The 13,546-nt window shown below is 34.8% G+C and overlaps 1 protein-coding gene across 2 annotated transcripts in view; it reads left to right on the top strand.

Moving 5' to 3' along the window:
* SEMA3E (semaphorin 3E) overlaps positions 1-13,546 on the top strand; it is a 235,602-nt gene that overhangs the window by 206,470 nt on the left and 15,586 nt on the right. For both annotated transcript variants that reach the window (XM_041773412.1, XM_041773413.1), the window contains exons 12-16: positions 1,108-1,199; positions 3,402-3,443; positions 5,098-5,264; positions 9,782-9,849; positions 11,399-11,538. In XM_041773412.1, coding sequence (XP_041629346.1) covers positions 1,108-1,199; positions 3,402-3,443; positions 5,098-5,264; positions 9,782-9,849; positions 11,399-11,538 — 509 coding nt within the window. The remainder of the gene's footprint in view (positions 1-1,107; positions 1,200-3,401; positions 3,444-5,097; positions 5,265-9,781; positions 9,850-11,398; positions 11,539-13,546) is intronic.

Raw genomic sequence — 13,546 nt, 5'->3', positions numbered from 1 at the left:
GGAAATACTTTTTTGTTAGATTGACCAAAGCTGTTTGAGAGAATTCCAGAAATATCAGATATATACTTATGCTATTATGTAAACTATGTTTAACTCAAAGATATCATCATATTGAGCCACAGCTTTATAGCACAAAAGAACATATTTGATGAATGTGTGATGAGTTACAACATTGGAAAATCCCACAGATGATAGCTATTTTTCCACATGTGCTTTAAGAACATGTGTGTGTTTGTGTATGTGTGTGTATAAAACACGGTATAAAGGGGGAGAAAGTCCTTATTGCAAATTGCTAGTTGCAAATTAATAATTTGAGTTTCACCCTTGCTTTTTGCTTGATATAACAATTGGATATTTATTATCTGTTCTCAGCTTAAAAATTATAGTTTGTATTCCTTTTCATGTACTATACAGGTAATTGTTATTAATCATATCTTAATCAAATTTTATTAACCCAGCCACAGAATTTGATAATTTTTTAACAAATTGCTTCATTACTACATGATTCTTAAGTCAGTACCTCCAAAGTGCTTATTTTTTCTGAGCTATCCTTGGCACTACATCAAATTATTCTTACAGGCAAATTAGTGTCTTATTAAATTTTTTATTGTAAAGACCAAGCTCAGGATATTAGGTATAATAAAAGTTAGATGGAATTTTAAATTATGAATTTTATTTATAAAATTATTGATAATTATAGAAGCTAAATGATTAGTGCAAGAGTACTTATACTGTTCTCTCAATAGAGTATACTTGAATTTTTCTTACTAAAAGTGTTATATATATCATATGATATCAAATATCGTTGTGTATATATTAATACATTTTGATTTTTCTATATTTAATTGAATTTCTGAATCAAATTATTAGAAAAATAATTACATATTATTTGGTCTTATTTTTTAACCAGGCATAAAAGTTATTTTTTTACTGTTTGAAAATATGAATATATAAGTAGTCTTGTTGCTTCAACTAGCAATGATTAAATATTTCATGCATCTAGATATCAGAGCTTATTCAGGTTAATAGTCTATGCATGGTTTTTAATTGTTTGAAAACCAGATTGTGACAAGCTTCTGATTTATCTCTTCTTTTGCTTTCTTACAGATAATGGAATTGTGCTGAAAGTAATCACAATTTATAACCAAGAAACAGAATCAATGGAAGAAGTAATTCTAGAAGAACTCCAGATATTCAAGGTATTTTTATAAGAAAAAAAAGAAGTAGACAACATTTATGCATTACAGACAATTGCAAATGAATTATAAATGGGAAAGATGTAAGGTCAATTTTTTTTCTAACAGGTATGCTGTGAATTCACAGTGAATTTGAAGTGAGGAATGTTTAAAACCTATTTGATTATTGTAGACTATTCAAATGAGAAGGCCAGTATTTGCCCAGCTAGCATGAAAAGAATTTCAGCATATTAACTGTGACTTTAAGAAATAACACATACCATATATGAATTCCAGAATCATTATTATAAAGTCTCATTTTACAAATGTACTTTCAACACAGACAATTAAAACAAAGCAGGTTTCATGTTGTTGACTTTGTGATAAGGGTATTGCTTTTTATCATAACATATCAATTACCACAAAGAATTTACTAAAAAAGAAAACTAAAAAATGATAATGCAAAGATTAGACATGACAGTTCTATATATGCACACACACAATCACATAGATTCAAGTATCAATATTTGTGGCAGTTATGGTCTTTAAAATCAGTGTGAACACTACATTAGTGAATACTGACTGACCAATGTTTCCAAGGGGCACACAGGGGTAGATTCCTTGAGTCTCTAGTCACAACATTTTTGTCAACTGATCAATATATAATGTTGTTCTTTGTTTTTAGTTAAATACATCTTATTTAGTATATACTGTTGATTAATATTGAACTCGTGGCCTACAGCACTGTAATGCATGTATGAACAAAGCTTATTTGTATTTTCCCATGATACACATCACAGCCTTTTGAAGCTGTGAAACACTAGACAGCACTTTAGCACTTTGCTTAGAGGCCATTTTAAACATCAGAATTGCCAGGGAAAAGCACAAAAATGTGAAAACATGGCGTTAAATAGACCATGGAAAGGACACTTGTTTACAATGCGAGAGCTGAAACAAATGGCAGAGTGTCACATCGCTTGATCTCATGTGGGGATATACTTGTTGGGCAACCAAAATTTACTGCCCCTGTGTGGCTGCATGTGTCCATGAATGGCCACTGAACATGGTAAGTATTAATACTGGAATTACAAATAAATTTTGGCAAGTAAGAAAATTTGGGGGGAAAAAGTCTGCAAATTATACAGATTGACTATGTGCGTAATGATTACATATGAAAATATTTTTATTGATGAAAAACAGTTCATTTTACTTTGGCTGTCCTGAAGATTAGATTCCATATAGCCACATCCAAAGTTAACCATGTTCCCCTCTCAACCAGAGCAGCTATGTTTTTGTTTATCTTGCATCCTGGATTTCTGTGTTAGATTTCATTTCATATTAGGGACCATAGCTCCCTTATTAGGAGCATCTGCCACAGCGTCTTGCTCATATCAACCCTAAGGAACATTGTCACCTAAATGAGTAAATGAGTGCACGCATGCCAGTGGTAAAGGGTTCTGTAGTTTAAAATATTGAAAAAAATACTGACACAGAGGATCACATTTTCTCTTTCAAAAAATAATTCTTTGAAGGATAATCATCCACAGAGGGGATCCCACCTGCCTGTTGCTTGTCTACTGGTAGGATCCATCTGAGTTTGTGATACTCCTTGGAGACACTCTAGTCTTAATCATCACCCCTACAGTAACACACAGGCTCTCAAAGCTATGTTATAGATCGTCTTTCCTCTGGTGTAATTCTAAGACAATGAAGTTATTCATCTTGCTCAAAGCACCTTGGGTTCATATTGATTGACCATGATAACTCCAACAGAAACGTATTTTATTTTAGGCTTAGATTTAAACAATTAAAGGTCTCTTGGTTTGTTAACAATAACACCTATTCAGAGACATAACTGTTTCACTTCTCATGGTTCAAGTACTTTACAAGAAAGAACACTGTGACTTTTTACTATTTAAAGATACTTGAATTTCCAAAGCATGAGTAATATTCAAATGCAAATAGAAAAATTACTTTTCAGAAACAAATGGTAAACTGCTTAGATTATCCACTACTTTTTTTACCTGACATATCTGTCCTATTTTATTAAAGAGTTTTTAAAAGAAAGCTGTATTTTAATGTAATTATATGTTCCTATTGATTTGCTAAAATGAAAGCTAGTAGACTAGCGTAGAGCCAGTCACATACCTGAGTTCAGATGATTAATAACTATATTAAGGTATGTTCCTATATTTCTTAAGAAACTTTAAAAAAAATTTTTTTCAGGACCCAGCTCCTATTATTTCTATGGAGATTTCTTCAAAGAGAGTAAGTTTGTGTGTATGTGTGTGTGTATGTCTGTGTATATGTGAGTTAAAGTCAAGGGTAAAGAGCATAAGTACATGTGCTTATACATGAAAAAGTTACAGTTTTATTCTTATAAAAACATGGTGATTTACATGAGATAGATTGATTTTCTGTTATTAAAGAAAGGTATATAAGGGTAGACTTATTTCTATAATCATGATAGGTTGTTATTCTGTAATTTTTTTTGTTAAGTTTGTGCAAAAATAACAGTAAATGATGGTAACACAAAAGGGTGTGCAGTGAAACACAAACCTCCTCTGCACTTTTCTAGAACCAGTTTCTGGTGCAAATTTCTCCAGAAATGGTTGTTGCATATATTACCTCAAATTTATTTATAAATTATCATTTATGTTTAGATAAACAGAAACAGAATGTTCATTGTTCTGCTACTTATTGTTTTTACTTAACATACCTTATAGTTTATTGCACATCATTCCATGAATATATCTGCATCACCCTTTTAAATGTTATATGTTAGTGTGTGCTATTGTTAGGACTGTAAATTGGTGCAGCCAATATGGGAAACAGTAAAGAGTTTCCTCAATGTATTAAAAATAGAACCTGTAATTAAGCAATTTAATTTCTGGGTATCTATCCAAAGGAAACAAAACCCTAACCCTAAAAGAGATCTGCACCCATGTTTATTGCAGCATTATTTACAATGGCCAACACATGGAAACAACCTAAGCGCCCACCACAGGATGAATGGCTAGAGAAAACGTGGTACATGTGTACAATGGAATAGTATTCAGCCACAAAAAGAAGGAAGTCCTTCCATTTGTGACAACATGGGTAGACCTTGAGAGCATTATACTAAGTGAAATAATTTTTAAAAAAAGACAAATACCATATAAACTCATCTGTGAAATTAAAACAAACAGAAAAATGAGTTTATAGATACAGAGAACAGTTTGGCAGTAGCCAGAGGCAAGGGGTGGGAGGTGCGCAGAATGGGTGGATGTGATCAGAAGAAACAAACTTCCAGTTATAAAGGAAGACCTGGGAATGTAACGTAGAGCATGGTGATTATAGTTAATGATACCGTGATGTGTATATGACAGTTGCTAAGAGAGCATACTGTACAAGTTCTCGTCTCATAAAAACAATTCTACCTATATGTGTCAAGGAATACTCACCAGGCTTATTGTGATCATTTCACCATACATACAAGTCTTGAATCCTTATGTTATAATAAGCCTGATACTAATATGGTGTTGTTTGTCATTACATCTCAGTTTAAAACATCCAAACAATAACAACAACGAGAAAAGACCACTTACTAATCCAGTCTGTTATTGGTCATCCCTACTGGTCTTTTTAAAAGACCTACAGTGTTAAATGATGAAAGAGGCTCTCTATTTAAATAACCAGTAAAAGAACAGTCAACCTCTTGAGATTTTGTCGAGCTCACTTTGGCAGTTTTGATCCTCGGGCACCCAGGTCTATAATAGTTTCAATTCTTAGAGAAATGAAAGGATCAGTGTTCCATTACCCATCCCGAGTAACTGCAGTAAGTTAAATGAATATTCACAGAAGGGATTGTGTATAAATGTGAAATTCAGTGAGAGTTCTGTCCATTTCTGCTAGTGGCCTCTCTGTTCTTTGATGTCTCTAGCAACAGCTGTATATTGGATCTCCTTCTGCCGTGGCCCAAGTCAGATTCCATCAGTGTGACATGTATGGAAGTGCTTGTGCTGATTGCTGCCTGGCTCGAGACCCTTACTGTGCCTGGGACGGCATATCCTGTTCCCGGTATTACCCAACGGGCACCCATGCAAAGAGGTGAGAAGAGTCCTCAATGGGATATTTCCCTTGTTTAGAAAAACTGTAACACTTTTTAAAATATTTTTCTTTCTGCACACATTCCATGAAAATAACCATGTTATTTTTGTTAAATAAGCCATCATAGTCATACTTTGTTCATAATACAAGCCTTCAAAGTTGAATTTTCCCTGAAAATAATTCCTATCAATTATTGTGTAAAGATTGGTGTGGAGCACTGCTGGGTTTGTTTTTTTGTTTTGTTTTGTTTTTTGCCCGTGTTTGAATCCACTCTTACCCATCTTGACACTTTTGCTGCAAGACATGAATCTAGTTTAGATAAACTTAAAATGTGGAAATGGCAAGCCCCACCACACATGAGGGATTCAAAGACTTAAAAGAAAAATAAATAAATAAATTCTTAAATACATCCTGCATTTGCCCCGTGTCCTCTCAACCAGCTGGTCTTCATTTATTTCATTTTGAAAGTGAATATTTTAACTCCTAGGCAAATGCATGACCTGTATAATTAATGAAACGTGTGATTTAATTGAACACAAATGAAAGGTACTTAAAGACCTCCAAACTCTAATGTCTACAATTCAGCAAGGACATTGCCACTTGTAAGAGAAGGTAAATCTTGGGATTCTTTGAACAGGAGATCTTGAGGTCCAGAAAGTATTTTGAAGGATGGAGATATTTCTTCACTGAAGCCATATGAAATTGTGTATTCCTTACAGGGAAACATAAAGGAAAATATTGTTATTTATTATAGAATTAGCAACTAAGTTTTTCTCCTAGTAAAGTGACCAAAGACAATATAAAGCAAAAACATAGAACTATACACAGTTTCCTTACTGAAAATTAATTTTTTATTAATTTCAGTTATTTTTACTCCTCCACCCTAGATTACTTCACACTTTTTAAAAAATCCAATTTAACCCACCTTAATATCATTACTATTTTATAAGTTCACATATATTGTAGAATCTGATTTTTTTTTAAGATTTTATTGATTTATTCATGAAAGACACACAGAGAGAAAGGCAGAGGAGATGTAGGCAGAGGGAGAAGCAGGCTCCAGGCAGGGAGCCCGATGTGGGACTTGATCCCAAGACCGCGGATCATGCCCTGAGCCAAGGGGCAGGTGCTCAGCCGCTGAGCCACCCAGGCATCCCTAGAATCTAATTTTTAAAAAACATAATCACTCATTCAAATCTTTTGTGAATTTGACATCAGCTAAGTCAACATTCATTCCAAGAGTACTTAGAGTACATAAGCAGATAGTGAAAAGATCTTTTGAGAAGACATTTGTTAACTAAATAACTTACCAACTGTTTTAGAGAATCAAGCAAATTAATTGATTTTGTTATAAATGCCTATTGATATTTAAAAACACATCTTGAATTCTTCAAGATAGCCGTTAGTATATAAAAGTATTGTTCAATGATTTACTCACCCATTCTGCCCCCTACTGTACTGTGTACAAGGAGGATGAAGAAGCAGTCAATCAATACTCCTTGGCTAAATGAAATTGGAATCTAAAGTGGAAAATGGAATTGTAAGTAAGAATGATAGTAGGTCACTCTTGAGCACTTCCTGCATATAAGGTACTGGACTAAGCGCAGTACACATACATTATTTAATTCTCACAATAACCCAACCTTTGAGCTCAGTCTTGTAGTGGGAATGTAAAAAGATTCCAGTTAAAGAGAATTGTACAGAAGGCATAGAATGTTCAGGGAAAACCATGTAGTTCTATAGGTTAGGAGTAAAGTAGCTGGTTCTAAGGGTGGAAAGATAATTTCACCGAAAGTAATAAAATTAATTATTTTATTGTTATTAGCAACAATAACAATGTTTGCACACTATGCATCCAATACTTATGAATAACATGGTTTTGAATTAGGCATGCAATAGCGGTGATGCTTAACTGAATTAAGCAGTTTCTGTAACTAAATACTTTGTGATATGTGGTGCATCTTATTAGAGTATACATCTACAAGCTTGATAATATATTTACAAAGGGTGGATGAAAAGTCCTTTATTTTATTTTTTTAAGATTTTATTATTTATTCATGAGAATACACAGAGAGGAGACAGAGAGAGAGGCAGAGGCACAGGCAGAGGGAGAAGCAGGCTCCATGCAGGGAGCCCAACATGGGACTCGATCCGGGGTCTCCAGGATCACGGCCTGGGATGAAGGCAGGCGCTAAACCGCTGAGCCACCCGAGCTGCCTTTTTTTTTTTTTTTTTTTTTTTTTTTTTTTCAAAAAGTCATTTAGCAAAAGCTAAACGAATGGGCTAAGTCTTAGGAAGGAGCACAGTGCTTAAGTCAGGAGCTGTGCTCATAAATGAATTAGTTTAGTTCAGTGACGCGTAATGGAGATCTTTCAGTCGTGTCAGATTCTTTTAAACCATCACCCACCCCTGGAGGAGAACTTTTTGGATAGATTCCAGCACATGAAGGGAAAATAGTTTGCTTTTATAGCAGATCGTTTTTTCTTCCGACCTGACTAGCAGCAGAAATTGAAAACTGGTCATTAAAATAAATACTTTTCTGTTCACAGAGTGAAAATGAGTCAACAGAGGAAAAACATTAATTTGCAATCCAGACCACTTGTTTAAAATAGTCTTCCAAAATACACTATCATTTATAGAGCTAAATCTTTTACTTCCCCCTGGCTCTTGTATTTTGTCTATTTCCGGTGTTCTCTTAAAAAGTTTCTAAGTGGCAAGAGATATAAGAAAAATATGCAACTTTGAGAATGAAAGGCAACTTTGATGAACCTTTCTCAAACTCCTGAACAGTTACAGACTTTTTTAAATGCTGAAGCAAAGGACATTTATATGAAGATAGTATAAAAGGAACTGAAACCTTGCTGGAGGATGTGATAGCATTCCTTTTAAATACATGTTTTCAATGATTTTAAACAAAAATTTTGCATGCTCAATTATTCACCTCATGTACCTAGAATTATCTGATTGACTTCCCCTTATTCTCACATCACTCATGTGATAAACCTGATAGAACATTTCAGCAAAGTAGAAAGTATTGAGCTGTTAACTAAGATCTGAACTCACATGTGAGAAAGCACGCCATCTCTTGAAATGAGGTTCCATTATCATTACTCAGAGGCAATGAGAAGAGCCCAGAATGAAAAAAAAAAATTGAGACTGGAATAGATTTTAGATGTCAATTAGACCAACTCCATTTTACAAAGGAGGATAGAGAGAACCAGGCAAGAGAAAAGATATGTATGAGATCAGACGGCACATGAGTGATGGCATTGGGATTTGAATCTGGTTCCCTTTTCCAGATTTTATCATTGCATATGGTTAAAGCATTTCATTGTCACTTTGGAAGCCTCACCATCTCCCTCAGGGGTGAAACTTCTGCTTTGCCTTCTGTTTTTTCCTCAATCTTGAAGAAATGCCATCATTGAGAAAAGCAAATAGTATTTTCTGCTCTTATGTAATTCTTCTATTTTTATCTCTAATCTGAATTAATACGCTGAAGATCTTGATCTTAGAATTTCAGTGCTAATAATGATGATTTCCATTTTCTAATCCCTCCCAGAAAGATGCTTACAAATTTAAACTATAGAATTTTTCCTCCATGGATAAAAATATTATTATTTTTAATTATATATTTAAACAATCTATCAAATATAGAAATACAGTGGGGGCAGCCGAGTGGCTCAATGGTTTAGCACCGCCTTTGGCCCAGGACATGATCTTGGAGACCCGGGATGGAGTCCCACATCAGGCTCCCTGCATGGAGCCTGCTTCTCCCTCTACCTGTGTCTCTGCCTCTCTCTCTCTCTCTCTCTCTCTCTGTATCTCTCATGAATAAATAAATAAAATCTTTAAAAAAAAATACAATGGAAGCGATCCCAAATGTAGTAGGCAGTCTTGCCAGACAGCCTGTTAAGTATGTATAACGCACAATCACATTGAATAGAGGCATATAATTTCTATGTATGAAATCTGAAGAAAGGAGTAAGTTGAATATACATTATTAGTTTATCCCTTTTTATTGCCAGTGCTATTTGTGCTCAATGACTATGACAGCTCTAGAACAAAATATTTGGATTCGAATACCTTTCCTTTTTTCATGCATCTTATTATATATAGGAGTTTTAGAATTTTTATTCAAATAAATAGTCTGCCTCGAATCCCACTGTCTTTTCTGCACACGTCCCTTACCACCCAAAACATTCATTTGAAACGGATTCTTCTTGCACTAGATTTTTAAACAAAATATAGAGAGAGCTTTCTTAAATTATTGTTCTGGGATCCAGAATTCAGACTTATGTGAACACTTAAAGAAGAGTTTGATACAGATCTTATCCATTGAATAACACTCAGTGGAAATATGGGAAACTATGAAACTAGAATTTTATCCTTGTTTTGTATGACTGATCGGTTTTTTTCAGTAGGAGAATACTCCTTGAATCTTTAATGCAGTTGGCTGTATTTTAAAGTCTGGAAAATTAAAATCTGAACGTCTCCTAAACGCATCTACTTTCTTTCAGACGGTTCCGCAGACAAGACGTTCGGCATGGAAATGCAGCTCAGCAGTGTTTTGGACAGCAGTTCGTCGGTAATCCATAGAAAATCAATTGCTGTGGGTTACTCAGGGTTTATGGTGAAGATATGCTGCAGACTTCTTAAAAGGGTCCCTGTTTTCTTTGTGATTGATATATACTAGACCAGTGTTACTGAAAGTATTTTTTTTCTTCCACAAAGCTAAAATTTTGTGGATTTTAATGCAAAAATTTTAATTATATGTGGACAAATAATTTGTAATTAATTAGGGAAATAAGTTCTGTGTACCACCACGAAGACCTTGTATTAGACCTCAAAGTGGGGACCCTAGAACAAGATGCCACAGTGATTTATAAGACTTCTCTCTCCATCTCAGCCCTGGGAGTATCTTCATCATGTTACATATGGTAATCTTACCAAGAGGGATCAAACTGGTGTCAAGTCACCTACTAAGCTTTGGGATAGAATAAAGTGGAAAAACTTGAAGTCTTCCACTAGCGTGGGGAGGGCTAGAGCTCAGGTACAGAAGTGAATTTCTGAGGAAAGGTAGTAAGCAGTCTGTTGGGTAAAGGATGGGAGGAAATTTCAGCTTCAGGAAATGTAAGGAAGTCAAACACAGAAACCAATGGTCCTGACTCTACACGTTGGTGGTTGGAACTGGCTGCAATTGGTGTCACCCATCTCGTGAGGAGGTCCCTGGGAGATGAAGCACCGTGCCTGGGAGACCAGCAGTGCTTATATACAATCCAGAGTTACACAATGTCAGTTCACTAGACCCAAGGCTGACTGAGCATTTGGTGTAGGACAGAAGCCTCCGAGAACATTGGGCTAGAGGAAGGCAGGATCTTAATCTCAGAAAACTTACGTGTCAGCTTTGAAAGTGAGGAAGACTCAGGCACAAGGAAAAAAATCCTGGGTTCCAGTTATTGAATTTGATATTCTTGTTGTTTTAACCAACAATGGATACGTCCACTTGCTTTTATTCCCCACTGCATTCGAGTGTCCTAGCCTGCATACAAATTTGAGTTCAAGTCCAGTGAGAGTCTCTCTGGGCCAAGATAAAGATTATAATCAAGCAGCTCTGGATCCGAAGTGTTTTTTCTTACTGTAGGAGCCCAATATTTGGCTAAGTGCAATCCCTTGACAAGATCTCACTCACACTTGTGTTTATGTAGCACCATATCACCTCAGTTTCTGCTTTCTGCTTTTGTTTGTAACCATGAATTTTTGTCTTATGTCTTACTTGAATGGTTGGTGCTCTCACCTTCCCTTGCCTGCTTTATCAGTGGATATCATCACCAATGCATGGAAAATGCATTTAACACCAATCGACCTTCTTACTGTCCTGAGTGTCCTGGCCTTCGGACCCACACTCCCATTTACTTCCTTCTGGTCCTCTCCATAGGCTGTAGTACTTTTTAAAGCCTAGACTTTGGTATGCCTCTGTCTCTAAATAGCTCCTTTAAATGACCTTGCGTAGAAGTTAGCAGTAAGTAATGAAAGATACTCACTTTGCTGCAGGAATCTAAATAAAGAATCGTTTAAAAATATTATTTACTGATAAAATCAAAGTCTTAAAGTTAATTTTAATCTTTATATTGTAGGGGATGCTTTGGATAAGACTGAAGAGCGATTGGCCTACGGCATAGAGAATAACAGTACTTTGCTGGAATGTACCCCGCGATCTTTGCAAGCAAAAGTTATCTGGTTTGTACAGAAAGGACGTGACACAAGAAAAGAGGAGGTAATTCACAGCTGCTGCATGCTCACGCCATGCTGTCTTGTGTATGGTGTGTTATTAGTAGATAGATGATGATTTATTTCGTGTTTAAAAATGAATCCGTCTATTGTGCTGTGCATGCATTATGTAAAAAGTGAATTTATTATGTGTAATTTATACACATATACAAAATTTTAAGTACACACATAAATTTATATGTATATATAATTTATATATGCTTCTAAAACCTATGTACATATATGAATCTTTATGCATATAAATATACATATAAAAACATAAATATATACATATATAAAATACATATATACTTGTATTAAATAGAAAAATATATACACATATAAGTAGGTTATATATGCATGCATGTTTGTATGTATGTATATATATATATAATTTAGATTCTGAAAATTGGACTTTTATTCTGTAGATACTCATATCTTCATGATTTTACTATCATGTCAAAGTGATAGTCTTATACTGTATCACCCAAGGTAATGTTCTAGAAAAATAACAAATTTAAACACCATTAACATGTATATCTTAGACATATGGATAATAGAATTAAAACAACAGCAGCAACACTAAACTGTTTGATAAAGCAATTGAATCATACATGAAACGTTGACAGAGGGATTCCATTACTGCCCACTGGGAACAAAAGAAAGGCATCAGTTTGTTTGTCCTTTTAAGTAGGTTTAGTGGTGGAGATTATATTTCTATTATCATCTAAATGACATGTGCTGCTTTTATAGATGGAAGAATAGGAAGCCTTTAAAGCACACATAAGGGATAGCCTGGAGGCAGTTAGAGGATAATCTTTTTATGCACGTCTAGGGATCTGGGTGTATATTGGCCAAGGTCAAGGGCATGAAGCAGTTAGTAAAGGCAGGTAAAACATTATTGACGCTAATGTGGGCTTTGAACTCAATTTTCACAGAAGTGGAATTATAAAAATAGAAAGAATGAAAATTGGTTCATTAAAGGGAGATGGATCTTGGTAACTGCTAGCAAAATGTTTCTTGGCAAAAAGAAGGTTGCAAATTGGACAAGGGAAAGAAATGTCAGATACCTGCCTTAGGACCCATGAAGAGCAGATAGATACACAGTGGTGGGAGAGGGAAAAATGAAGTCATCAACTATAGATTCCAAATGTAGACTACATTGACTTTTTATGCCTTTTTTTTCTAGCCCATTGTTGAACAAAAATGCAACATGTCTTTCGTCCAAAACACATATAATACATCCTGGGAGATGATTAAATTTGTAAATTCCAGGTTCCTGGTATAGTTATTAGAGAGGAAGGCACTCAACAAAGGCTGTTAGAGATAATAAAGAAAGGCAATCAAGGACAGGAAAATTCTCCTAAATTTGCATGACGTCATAAGAATAAACATTTGTCCAAAACTGTTACAGCATATTGCACTAAAATATTGTCGATTTAGTACTAAAGTATTCTCCATCCCACAAATCTGATGTGAAACTGATTTTTAAATTCTGTCATAACTCACTTGGCAGGAGAGGACCTGGGAATGTTCTCTAGCTCCTCTAGTTGAATGGCTTCAGAAGACAGAGAAGTAATTCTTTCATCAGTGGTTTTCTTCCCTTCGTATGTTCTGTTTCTAATTTGGAAGTCACCATAATCTGCCTCATTTGGAAATCTTTACCAAATCATTTTGACATGCTGCATCCATCAATGTTCAATTATAAGCTTCTTTCTCCTGTTGTTGATATAATCTGCTTCTCCTTTGCCCAGATTTTAGTCCCTGTTTTTCAAAATTCTATGGCTGATATATTTACTGATACTTGAAATTGTGAGTTTACTCTGTGCATTAGATGTCAGAATCATATAATACTTGATTTCTATACATAGCAATATATATTGATTTTTTCACAATCTAGAACAAAACACAAAATTGCTGACATCACAAAAAGGTGCATGTGTATGCTGAATGCACAGAGCAGAATTTTTGTGTGTCCTTTTAGAGCTTTTTTTTAAAGTTCTTTTAGAGTCCCT

This window comes from Vulpes lagopus, chromosome 11 (assembly GCF_018345385.1).
Source record: "Vulpes lagopus strain Blue_001 chromosome 11, ASM1834538v1, whole genome shotgun sequence".
Classification (NCBI taxonomy): Eukaryota; Metazoa; Chordata; class Mammalia; order Carnivora; family Canidae; genus Vulpes; species Vulpes lagopus.
The sequence above is the reverse complement of the archived record's forward strand: the minus strand, read 5'-3'. Positions and strand labels throughout refer to the sequence as shown.